The sequence below is a fragment of the Triturus cristatus genome, chromosome 3_1, assembly GCF_964204655.1.
Source record: "Triturus cristatus chromosome 3_1, aTriCri1.1, whole genome shotgun sequence".
In the NCBI taxonomy this organism is placed as follows: domain Eukaryota; kingdom Metazoa; phylum Chordata; class Amphibia; order Caudata; family Salamandridae; genus Triturus; species Triturus cristatus.
Window position 1 is genome coordinate 992,014,227 of NC_140583.1, and position 13,115 is coordinate 992,027,341.

A 13,115-nucleotide genomic window follows, 5' to 3' on the forward strand; every position below is an offset into this window, starting at 1 on the left:
ACTTATTACCGATAAATGCAGACGTTATTTCCTGATCACATCTGAGTTCAAACGGTATTTCCCTAGTGAAGCGAGTTCAGAGGCCTTACTCTTATTACAAGCGAGTTCAGACGACAGAACAATAATGAGACATTTAAGGAGAAGAGGCTATGTAAAAAAGCTAAACTTGTCCTTATTATTTTCAAACGCTAGTTAGGAAATGATGAGCACGTGACATGCTGCTGTTAATATACACCTCATTATTGCCCAGAGTTTCACAGATGCACTGTCTGGTGAAGCTTTCAAAGAGAACAACGCTCTCTTATCTAACATCGGCGGTGCCAAGTGGCGGCGCGGCTGCAGTGTGAGAGCTCATTGTAAGAGGATTAATCAGGCTGCCCCCCCCCCCCCCTCACCCGGGCTGCTGCCAGTTATCATTGTATGCAGATCTCTTGTGCTTCTAGTTCTTTCCATAAATGTCGGCGGAGTTTGTGAATTGTGTTTGCGAGCAGGGGCGTCTTTACAAAGCCCGGCGTTGCATATAGCGCAGACGAGCACGGAGACACTCCAGCAGCAAACGTGTTAATAGATTGCATTAGGGTGAACAATAATGAAAAGCACTTCAGACAAGTAAGCCCCTCTCGAAAACTGAGTAATAGGCCGGCGCGCGCGGAATGCACCACGAAGTACACATTCTGCTAAAGATGGGAGCCGTCTGCTTCCGGGCGGGATCTGTTCACTCACTGCAAGTGCCCGGCTTCTGGGCTCTGAGTGGGGAGGCGCAGACGATATTTGTCGCTCCAAAGTTCGAGTTCCAGCCTATGTCACGTATTGACGTTTCGTGAAATCTTGGCACATCCATTCAACTCCCAGTCACGGGTTAGCAGTCTAGATTCCACCCGAGAGAGGACTGAGGTCTCCCATGAAAATGCTCTAGCTTTCTTCGATTTTAGGGCGGGGCCAATGGAATTATGCGATTATGCGAATTATTAATTCACTTTATTTGCCACATAATCCACCATCTGCTGCATAATCTGCAGATTTTATCAAAAAAGAATTTGGAAAGGTGACTGGTCACCTTTGGGTTGCTTATTGCAGTATTTGGGTGTCAAAATGGTACTAAGGAGGTGATAACTTTGCCCAGATAGTGTTAACGTGTAAAATGACAAAATGATGAGGTAAAACTGTTGCAAAATGTGCTACATTCTGCCGCATGATCTGCAGTTTCTTGCCACATAATTGAGTTAACACTGCTGCATAATTTGGTCTGCCCTACCATATATTTCTAGTTGCCCTTATTAAGAGCAACCTTGTGCTTTCATCCTGCTTGACCTCTTAGCAGCATTAAACCCCATTGGTTGTTTTTCGTTGTCACTCTCATTTGCAATATTTCGATTGCTTAGTTATGGCAGCTTCTCTTCCTTTCTTGTGTTAGCTCCTCCCTGAAGCATGGACCAAGTACATTTGTTTTTCTTTTTCTTTCTTCTTCCTAGCATTTTGCAATGCACTATTGTTTTAAAGCGTTTCATTATTATTCCTGGATATGCAAAGTACTTTCCTACTTTTTCACTGATAAACGGCTTCTTTTTTATGATGCTTTCATCCTATCTGACATCTCTTTTAAAACATTAGTAATATTAAGACAGCACTCAAGCACAGGACATTATGCTCTGTAATATAAGGGTAACAAATGCTTTCAAAAATGCACTTTTATTATGAAAATATTGCTTTTATTTTACATTGGATTTTCCTGCTTTCAAAAGATGAGCTTTAATTTTACATTGGGCTTTCTTTACAATGAATGAATTCGTGACATTGCATGTTTTTGCAGGTCGTTCAAGCAATTTCGCATTTTCAAGTGTTTTACAGCTTCTTATTTCTGTTGCTTTCACCCTATCTGCCATCTCATCAACAATTTAGTTAGTTACACCCACAACTGTACTAGTCTATGCCACTCTATTTTATGCTAATCCACTCTACACCACTCAATTCTACCCCACTCCATTCTATGCCTCTCTTTCCCACTCAAACTCTATGCCACTCCACTCTATGCCACTTGCCCTACTCAATGCTACTTTACTTTACTCTACCTCACTCAACACCTCTCCACTCTACTCTGAGCCACTCTACTTTATGCCACTCCACTTTATGCCACTCTATGTCACTTCACTGTACGCTATTTTATTCTAAGCCACTCCACTCTACTTTACGCCATGCCACTCTACTCTAAGCCACTCTACGTCGCTTGACTCTACACCACTCTACTCTATGCCACCCCACTCTACTTTATGTTACTCTACGCCACTCCACTGTACTCTATGCCAATCTACGCCACTACACTCCCCTCTATGCCACTCCACTCCAGTCCACTCTACACCACTCTATGCAAGTCCACAGCACTCTGTGCCACTGTACTCTACACCACTCTACTCTATGCAACTACACCCCTGACTACGTCACTCTACTGTGTGCCACTCCACTCTACTCTATGCCACCCTACTCTTCTCCACTCCACTCTGAGCCACTCTATGCCTTCCACTCTATGTCACTCCACTCCATCTGACTCCACTTGATGGCATTCTATGCCACTCTATGCCAATTTACTCTATGCCACTCTACTCAAGCCACTCCATTCTGCTTTACTCCACTCCACTCTATGCCATTTTACTCTATGCCACTCTGCACCAATCCAAGTCACTCTATACCCCTCTATTCTATGCACCTACTCTACATCACTCCATTCTACGCCACTCCACTATAGTCTATGCCAATCCAATTCACACCACTCCACTCTGTGATTCTCTACTCTATCCCAGTCTACTCTACTCCACTCTACTTTATGCCACTCTGCGTGACTCCCCTCAACTCTATCCCTCTACACACCTGTGCACTCTATGCACTCAACTCTATGACTCTCTACTTTACACCACTCCACTCAATGCCACTCTACGCCACCCTGAGCCACTCTACTCTACATCACTTGACTCTATGCCACTCCACTCGACGACACGCCACTCTATACCACTCGATTCTACTCCACTGTCCTCGACGCCACTCTACTCTACTTCACACAACTAACATTTAGTCATGCTGAACAGCAGCCAGGCTGCTATACAACAGGGCTAAACAACATTGGCAAAGCCAATAGCTCTCATAGAGGCGACACCTATTGGCTTCATCAATGCTTGTTAACCAATACTTATTAGCGGCTAAAAGTGCTATCCTACCTGTCCTGCATGGAATGGAGCACCAATGGCCTTAAGGGCTCTAATGCAAGTAATGAAAAGAAGCTCCAATTTTGCAATTAGGTACTAAAATGCAGCAGTGATTGGGGTGCACAGGGCCGCTACAGCCCCTACGCCCGTGCCACTGCACCTGCGTCTATAATTATGCTTACTATGCTTAAAAATGAGGATGCTAGGCCTACTTAAAGACTCGTGAAGTTAGGCCAGTGTCCATACTTCGAGGGCCAGTTGCAGTTTGACCCCTTGCAGTATGTTGTCACTGAATAACAGGTGTTTATTTGTTACTCAAATCAATGCTACTTGTTTTATCAACCTCAGAAGGATAAAAGGCTGTGTGGTCCTGCTAGTGTTTGAGCATATGGCCATGAGGTTAAACATAGGCTTCTGGAGTGGATGCATTAGTTCATTGAGTTACTAGACCCATTGGGGAGGCAAATCATATAAACAGCACTCACAATTTTTCATTTTATCTCATTTATTTATAACGTTTTATATAGCGCAAACATGACCCGTGAGGGTATCAGATCGCTTTACAGATGATCGATAATAAGAAACAAGAAAGCAAACAACAACATAGTCAAGAGAGGTACAGATTGTGTAAGTTCACAAATTGAGGAAAGTTACTTCCCTGTGACAAGCCGACGAGAAAATATACATGGTCCAATAATTGAATAATAATCATGGGTGTAGATCTTGAGTCAAATTGTGTGACCTAGAGCAGAAACTTGTTTGTTTATTAGCAGTGTTTTAACTTCTTTTTTGAAAGATGCCATTGAGGGGCTCAGTCTGATTTCAGCTGATAGGGAGTTCCATATTCTCGGGGCAAAACCCAAGAAGACTCCGTTGCAAGTTTTCTTTTTATGGAATTTCTGTGGTTTCAGCACCAAGATCCTGTTGCTTCTAGAGGATCTGTATCCACCAGATAATTCTAGTTTTTGCTCCAAGTACTTTGGGGTGTTGTAATGTAGTGCTCTGTGGGCCATGCAAGCAATTTTTAACTGTTTCCTTGCCTCATATGGGAACCAGTGTATGGATTTTAGACCCGGAGTGATGTATTTGTTTCCTTTTGTTCCTGTGATGAGCCTAGCAGCAGCATTAAGAGAGGCCTTTAGGGGTACCAACTGGGATCTAGGAAGGCCACAAAGGGGTTCACTTCCTTTGCCCAACCTGATAATAACTAGGGCTTGGATTGCTGCATTAAGGTTGTCATGGGGGAAGAAGGGTCTTAATTTCCTTAAAATGTTCATTTGGTAATTTGCTTCTTTAATGGCGGTGCTGATGTGCTCCTGCTTGTTCAGGTTCTTATCAAGTATTATTCCCAGAGATCTCGTGGAGTCTATAATACATGGTGAGCAGTTAAGATCAATTATGTGCTTAATCCATAATTCGATCTCAGGCGAGTGATCTAGTGGGAGGATTAGAAGGAATTCTATTTTGTTGATATTTAGTATGAATTGGTTGTGGGTTAGCCATTTGTTTTGTAGATTTGTGTTGAAGGGCCTGGTATTTTCTGTGGAAGAGATTTTCAAGTACAATTGGGTGTCATAAGCATACGTGAGATAATGAGCATTGAAGGAATTCAAGATTTCCACTGGAGGCTCCATGAATAGGTTGAAGAGAGTAGATGAGTGATAGGACCCCAGTGAGCCCCCAATGTGACCAGTGTGGCATTGGACAGGGACTGGTTAACCTTGATTCTTTGAGTTCTGTTGTGGAGAAATGAGGTGAGCCAATTTAGGACAGACTCTGAATTCCCCATCCTCTGTTCAAGTGAGTCTGCGAGACTGTCTTGTTTAACCATATTGACTGCAGATGATAATTCTAAAAGGATTAGAAGGAAGTATTAGTTATTTTTTGAGTTTAGAATGCTTTATTGATATTATGGGCAATGTAAAACATCAGTACAGAATCTGGAAGCAACAGGATATTAAAACAATAGAGCATATTATGAGAAGTAATAAGAAATATCCTTATAATAGAAAAACAGTACTAAGAAAAAGTGCATTTAAACATTTTTTAAAGTGAAGAGAAGGAAAAGAGAAGAAGAAAAGAAAAAAAACAGGGGAGATAAAGAAGAGAGAAAGAGGAGTCCTAAAAAAGGTACAACAGTAAACATTTTAAAAGCAGTATTAGGCATATGATAAGCAACAGCGTTAAATATAACAAGAAGAATCAGTTTGATACTCTAGATAAAAACGTAGTTAATGGTAACCATAGTAAGTCTCTTTGTAATCAACAAAGAAGTAGAAGTGGCTATCCATTCTGTGATGATGACATAGTAGATTCCACCATGCTTGATAAGAGATATTTGTGGTATCTTTCCAATTAGTAGTAATGATCTGGAGGGAGACGGCTAGAAATACGATGATAAAATTACCTTCATTGTTATGATTGACCCAGGCGGGGGAGAGGTTGCCCAAAAAAACATGTTTAATGTGGAAGGGGATATTAGACAATAAAATGTCATTTAATGTGGACCATATACGAGACCAAAAGGCTTTGACAAGGGGAAAGTGAAAAAACATGTGACGAAAATCCCCTTTCTCTGCAGGGCAGGACCAACATTTGGGAGAGTCTATTAATTTGAATCTATAAAGGTCACAAGGACTAAGAAATAATCTATTCTAAAAATAGTATAGAGTCTGTGTAGTGCTGGCTGAGCGTGAAGTAGTATGTATTTTGGACCAAAGGAAATCCCATGTGCGAAAGGGGAGGTCAAGGCCTAAGTCTTTTTCCCATATTAATTCCAGGGAGGATTTGGTTCTGACAACAGGGGAATGAGATAATAAATGGTGGCAGCTTTAAATTGAGAGGAAAAATCAATAGAAACAGGGGAAGGGGATGAGTGTTCAGGTAGAACGCTAGGGTTTACAGGGAGGTAATAGTGAGTGAGGACATCCTTGAGTAAAGAATTATGGGAGGCATGTTGCAAAGAAATACTATTTAAAGATTGAAGTTCAGAAAATGACATAAAGGAACCATCTTTCATCAATTGTTGGGGAGTAATGATACCTTTGTCAATCCATTCATTCCAGAATAAGGCACGATCATTAATCTTAAAATGTTTATTATACCAGATCGGAATGCTTAGGGAACCATCAGTCAGAGAAGGATGTATGCCAGACGAAACTACAAGAGACCTTGAGTGGATGAAAGTAGGAAAGGACATGCGCTTCGGAGGCATAGTAACTTGAATAGCGGAGAGGAGAGAGAGAGGAGAGTACTGGGCTTGTTCTAAGGCACTCCATGCAGTACAAGATGATGTAGTGGAATCGGATAAAAAGATCCAAATTTGTTTCAAGGTGAAAGCTGAATGATATCGTCTGAGATTAGGAAAATTAACCCCGCCCAAATCTTTAAAGAGTTGAAGACGGGCCAATGAGATCCTGGGTTTACGTTTATTCCAAAGAAACTTAATCAGTGAACTATTAATGGTGCGAAAGAAAGTATTAGGAAGAGACACAGGGAGCATTGAGAGTTAGAAGTTAATAATTGGAAGAAACATCATCTTAATCGTAGCTAATCTACCCTACCAAGAGAGGAAGAGTGGAGACCAACCATCAATGAGGGCTGAGAGTTTCTTAAGAATATCAGTATGGTTGAGTTTAACAAGGTCTTTAATTTTGTTACAGTATAAAATTCCAAGGCATTTAATATGTGAGGAGTTCCACTCAAAGCTTGAATCAATAAACATGGAGGAAAGACAGAATTTATTTAAAGGTAGAATTTCTGATTTATCAACATTCAATTTATAACCAGAGACATTGGAGTAATCATGTAATAAGGAAAAGAAGGTCGGCAAGGACACCGAAGGGTTAGAAATAAATAATAAGGTATCATCCGCATATGCGGTGAATTTGATATCAAGGTTTTGCAATTGAAATCCTGTATATTGTGTTGAACGTCTAATAGTCTCTAAGAAAGGTTCAAGGACGAGGATGAAAAGAAGGGGAGAAAGAGGGAAGCCCTCTCTAGTTCCTCTAAGGAGAGGGAAATATCGGGATTGGCGTCCATTTACCCAGACAGATGTAGTTGGTGCTGAATATAAGATTCATATAAGTTTAATGATGGAGGGACTAAAACCATGCCATTTCAAAGTGCCAAATATACAGTCCCAGCTAACCCTATCAAATGCTTTTTCGGCATCTAAGGTAATGGCCGCCACAGGAGAAATAGACTTTGAAGCTAAATGTATGATATTAAGGAATGTACTTGAATTATATGTAATAGACCTGCCCTTAACGAAACCAGATTGATATATATTAACTAAATAGGGGATAACGTTATTAATGCAAAGGGCAAGGAGTTTTGCATAAATTTTACAGTCGGTATTTATTAAGGAAATTGGTCTATAATTCTTGCACAAGGAGGGATCTTTGTCTTTCTTGGGTATTAAACAAAGCATCGCTTGCGTAAAGGAACCCTGTGATTCGCCAGCGAGCAAAAAAAAGTGTATGAATGACAGGAGATGAGGAACCAAAAATGTTTTAAAATGTAGAAAAAAATCGAACGGTCAAACCGTCCGGCCCCGGTGTTTTATCTTTGGGCAGTAGAACAATAGCCTCTATAAGTTCCTTTGCAGAGACAGGGGCATCAAGAGATGAGAGATCAGGGATACTATCTGGGGTTTTAGGAATCTTTTGAAAAAAGGAGTCGACGAGATCTGGGGAAGGGTACGTTTCAGGAGTATAAAGGGAGGAATAATATTTAGTGAAGCATTCAAGTATGTTAGAGTCTGTGAGCTGCAGAATCCCTGATTCATCTTTTATGACCACAATTTTAGATTTTTGTTTCTTAATTTTGAGATAGTTTGCTAAAGATCTCCCTGCTTTATTACGACCTCCATACATTTTAGCATTAAATTTAAGGAGAGAGTTGCAGGCCGAATCCCAAGATAATTTGTTATATTGCATTTTAGCTTTAATAAGAAGAGGTAGTGTATCGGAGCAGTTAGTAGTGAAATACTTATGCTGCAAAGTTTTGATTTGTTTTAGAAGCAATGTTGAATGAGAAGGGGTTTTCTGTTTTTTTCCGAGACACAAAGTCTATAATAAAACCCCTAGCGGAAGCTTTGAAAGCATCCCAGACAGAATGGAATTGAGAGACGGAGGAGAAATTATGATGGAAAAACTCCTGAGCAAATGAGGTAACTGTTCAGAAAATTGTGGGTCTAAAAGAAGGGAATTATTAAAGCGACATCGTCTGGAGGTAGGAGAGGGAGAAGGGTAATCCATATCAAAAATAACAGGCGCATGGTCAGAAATAAGGATGGAGCCCCTTTCAACCTTGTTCATAAATTGTAAGGCAGGTTGTGTGAGAAAGATGTAATATATCCATGAGTGCGATTTGTGGACAAGTGAGAAGAAAGAAAATTCTAGAACGTCAGAGTGAGAGATGCGCCAAGTATCTATCAATCCCCTATTGGTAATGGTTTTAAGGAATCCTTTCTTCATCTTATTTGGAATGTATCTGGTATGGGATTTCCGATCCGGAAAGGGGTCCATTAGTTGATTACAATCCACACCCAAAATCAAATGTTCAGCCGAGTGTGAGGAAAGAAAAGTGGAAAAATCACTCCAAAAAGATAGATCGATACCATTTGGACCATACACATTACAAAAGGAAAGATGGTGATTATTAACTTTAACATCTAAATATAGCCATCTACCATTTGTTTCTGCAAAATCATTTTGTAATATAACATTCAAAGATTTATGAAATAAAATTATCACTCCATTCTTATTGTTGATAGCAGGTGAGCAAAACATTTCGCCCACCCATTGTTTGCGTAACAATGATAAGTCTTGTAACTTGAGGTGTGATTCTTGTAACATTGCAACCTGACAGTTCAATCTGGCAAGGTGGGATAGTACCCGTTGTTTTTTGACAGGATTGCGCAATCATTTAACATTCCAGGTTATAGTGCGGAGTCCTTTCATGAGTAAGAGGTATAGAAAAATAGATAATTGGAAAATAAGCTAGATTGAAGGAAAGCATTGAGTAAGAGAGACTCAAAAATCAGCAGATAGTTAAAAGGTATGTACATGAGATCAAAAAGGTACACACAGAAGAAAGTGCAAGGGAATTGATTGATCATACAACAAAGAAGAAAAGAACATAAAAGGAGGAGAATACAAAATTGAAGTGAGAAGGAACATAGTAAAAGACATAGGGAGGCACGATGAAAAAATATGAAGTAAAAGAAAAGTAAAAGTCTAAAGAGAGGAGTAATGTGTGAGAACCCCGAAATGCAAAAGGAGACAAAGAAAGAAAGAAAAGGGATAAAAAGCAGAAGAAGAGGAGGAGGATAGAACTCCACCAAAAAAGATATCAAGGAGAAGATGACAAAAAGCCCGGAGACTTTAGCCATAAAACCATTCAAGGAAAAGGACATTGAAGTGAGAGGGGGGACGGCGAGAAGCAAGACAACCACACAAAAGAGGAACACAGAGAAAAAAGAGGTTCCAAAATGGGACAGGATAAAAGATTTAGAGTATGAAACAGAAGGGTAGGATATGTATAGAGAAAAGGAAGATAGAGTGAGGCAAAATAAAGGGAGCTTACCATAGACGAGGGTAGGATGAGGCCAAAAAGGTATACAATACATACATGAGGGCAACGTGGGTAGGGAACATCATCAGCCACATTGGAAAGGGTAGACCTAGGGAACATGAGAGGGAGTGAACAAGAAAATATTAAACAACAGTAATAACAAACAGACAGAACATTGAGCAAAACACGTCAGTAAAGCAGTGGCAAAACATTCATGGTTTGCTTAGTTCCATTAGTTCTCCTTTGTGAGAATGAATGAACTTCCGGAGGTCAGCTGGATCTTCAAAGCTCACAGTTCTCTCTTTGTAAGTGACTTTAAAGAAACAGGGATGAATTAAACTGTATCGTGCATTCATAGATTGCAAGGCGGGTCAAAGGTCGAGGAACTCCTTCCGTCGGTTGGCAGTCGACTTGGAGACGTCCTGACTAAAGAAGATTCTGTGGCCCGACCATAGCAACTGTTTGTGTTGTTTTACAGCATTAAGGATTGCCATGAGATCTGAATAGAGAAGGAAATAAGCAATTATATCTCCTGGTTTTGAAGAAGAAGATGCACTATGGGGCCCCAATCTATGGGCCCTTTGAATATTAAATTCAGCGGATTTTGGAAGGCCAACGATTTGAAGAACTTGAGTTTTCAAGAAAGAAATCATGTCCAATCCTTCAGAATTCTCAGGAATACCATAAATGCGCAAATTATTGCGTCTGTTACAATTTTCCAAATCCTCTGTGGACTTTTCAAGTTGGTTCACTTCTTTAGTGAGACTTTCAACATTGGCTACAACATCCTGGACATCACGGACCTTCTGTTCGACGTCTGAAAGTCTGGAGTCGAGGCCCGACCATTTGTCTTCAATCCGTTGAAGGGTGTCAGAAGTATCAGTCATGAAGGGCCTAATAAGTCGCAGTTCCTCCATGATTTACTCCAATGTAAGTGGAAGTGGTGATTTGGAGGGAGAGGATGGGTCCTTTTTGAGGCGTTTACCTGCTGCAGCGTTTGCATCTTTGCGCCCTCCAGAAGAGGACCCTTGGGATTTGTGTGAATGATCCATCGTCGCGTAGAGGCTGAAAAAATGTAAGTGGCAGGCAGCCGTGAGGCAAGTATCAAGACAACACCAGCTTGAAGGAAAAAGATGCCAGAGGTAAAAGTCGCTTTAGATTAACAAGAAAGGAGAGCAATTAGAAGTCAGCCAAAAACATTGTAAAAAGCTTGTCAGAGGAAACAGTGAAGGTAAGCACTGAAAAATAATGCAGAAATAACATTGTAGCAGCCGCAATAAGAGAGAGACTGGAGTTAATGTGCTTGCCAACAATTTACACAGCTTTAAATGAAGCGGGATGAAATTCCCAGATAGTCATTCCCAAAAAAACAAAAAGGGTTCAAATGTTCTTACTGTACTCCGCATGTAGTGAATTCAGGCTGCTTTACAGCGATGAAGAAACTTGGGGGATAGATATTAGCTTCGCCGCATTGCGCTAGTAAAAATTATAGCGTGGGAGAAACGGCATCTAAAATGGCGGTCGCGGTAAAATGGGGATGATGTAAATGGCGATAAATAACTGTCCAGACCGTGCCATAGTCTGAAACTTTCACCAAACAGCCCCCATACTTTCAAGCGCCGGAATCCGTTGTTTAAATGAGGCAAAATCACCCGAAAGAGGTCCCTTCTTATTCGAGCACAGCTCGATGGTGAGGAGCTCCTCAGGTGGCGGCCATCTTGCGCCGCCGCGCGCCCAGGAAGTATTAGTTCTTATCTAGCATTTTTAGCACGTTTTCCACTATTTGCGTGAGAGCCGATTCAGTGATTTGGACGTGCAAGAAGCCGGATTGGAGTTGGTCTAGAAATTGGAATTGTTCTATGTGGTTGCAAAGTTGGACCTGGACACATTTTTCTAGGGGATTACCCAAAGTCGGAATGTTATAGATTGGGCTGAAGTTGTGTACGTCCGAGCGATCTGCATTGGGTTTTTTCAGAATAGGGACTACCAAGACCTACCCAACTTGTAGGCAGTCCGGGAATTTATTATGAGTATCTTAATTTCCTAATTTCTGTTCAAAATCAGTTGATGTATTTAAAATAGTAATTTGTGAGGGAAGAGGCTTGATGCATGAAGATCACAAATCATTCTTTTAGATTTAATCAGTGATCTATATTAAAAATCGGCAAAGGTATCAATGTAGCATGCTACGCAAAAGGCAACCACCACCCCTGTGTGTGACCTAAAGCAGTGTAGCGTTCATATTCAGTTGGATAATGCTGCACATAGAATTGAAAGACACACAATTGATGGCCAGAATGCAGAACAATTCAAAATATTCACCCCAGTCAAGAGATCTGGGTTAAATCCATCATTCCTTTGCTCACCATGCCACCCCAGTTTAGACCTGGCCATATGCAAATCAGTCTTTGCCCTGTGCCTCATGGGAACAGTCCAACCTGAACTGCCAAGCCAGGTCCTCCCTGGACCGGAAAGAAGGATCCTAAGATCGGTTTCGGGGTTTCACCCCTCTTCAGCCAGGATAGCTTTATTTCAGTGGCACATAGAATTGAAGCACTCACCAGATAGCTGCAGTCCAAGGGTATACCACAAATCACAAAGATATTCACCCATTGGTCGTATACGAGCAGAATAATAATGGAATATATGATGATTGCCCCAATATTCTTCAGAATACCACCTAGACTGCTTTGTTAACTGTGAATATAAATGATCAATATTTACAATTTCCTGTGTGGAACTGACTGACAGCTTCTTGCCCTGGAAAGTGGTCTATCACTGTTCGCAGAAATATAATTATTAATACATATTTATTACTATGGCTGCATCCTACTGATCCCAGTCACTACTCCTTTCTGATGATATCATAAACTTTCTCTCTAGTGGACATTCTGACAGTACAGAGAATATGTTGGAAACTTCCAAATCATACAAAATCTGATGGTAGGTTGTAAATCATTCAAAAACTTCAAGGGTGTAGGTAAGTGCCATTTTTGACACGGTCATCTCCACTTTTTGCCTCGTATGTGATGTGATTTCGACTGGAAGTGCACTGGGCTCCTGCTAACCAGGTCTCCAGTGCCAGATCTCTTTTACAAAAACTGTGCAATTGTCCTCCAATTGGCAATACCTTTAGCAATCCCAGTAAGTCTCCAGTAATTGGTACCCCTGGTACCTAGGGCAAGGAGGCTAAAGAGGGACCTTAAGGGCTGCAGTACAAATTGTGCCACCCTAAAGGAACCCCTACCAAACACTTACAGACTGCCACTGCAGGCTGCATGTCTTGGTGCAGACAAAAGAGAAAACATGACAAGGAACACATCCATGTATGCTAAGCCC

The 13,115-nt window shown here is 41.0% G+C and overlaps 1 protein-coding gene across 1 annotated transcript in view; it reads right to left on the reverse strand.

Annotated features, from left to right (window-relative positions):
• Window positions 1-3,813: 3,813 nt before the first annotated feature.
• The window catches only part of LOC146861365 (uncharacterized), a 29,085-nt gene continuing 19,783 nt past the window's right edge, over window positions 3,814-13,115 (reverse strand). The window contains exons 2-3 of the mRNA XM_085646428.1: window positions 9,789-9,885; window positions 3,814-5,045 (exon numbers count right to left, since the gene is read on the reverse strand). Of these exons, the coding sequence (XP_085502554.1) occupies window positions 3,923-4,828 (906 nt within the window). The 5' untranslated portion in view covers window positions 4,829-5,045; window positions 9,789-9,885 and the 3' untranslated portion in view covers window positions 3,814-3,922. The remainder of the gene's footprint in view (window positions 5,046-9,788; window positions 9,886-13,115) is intronic.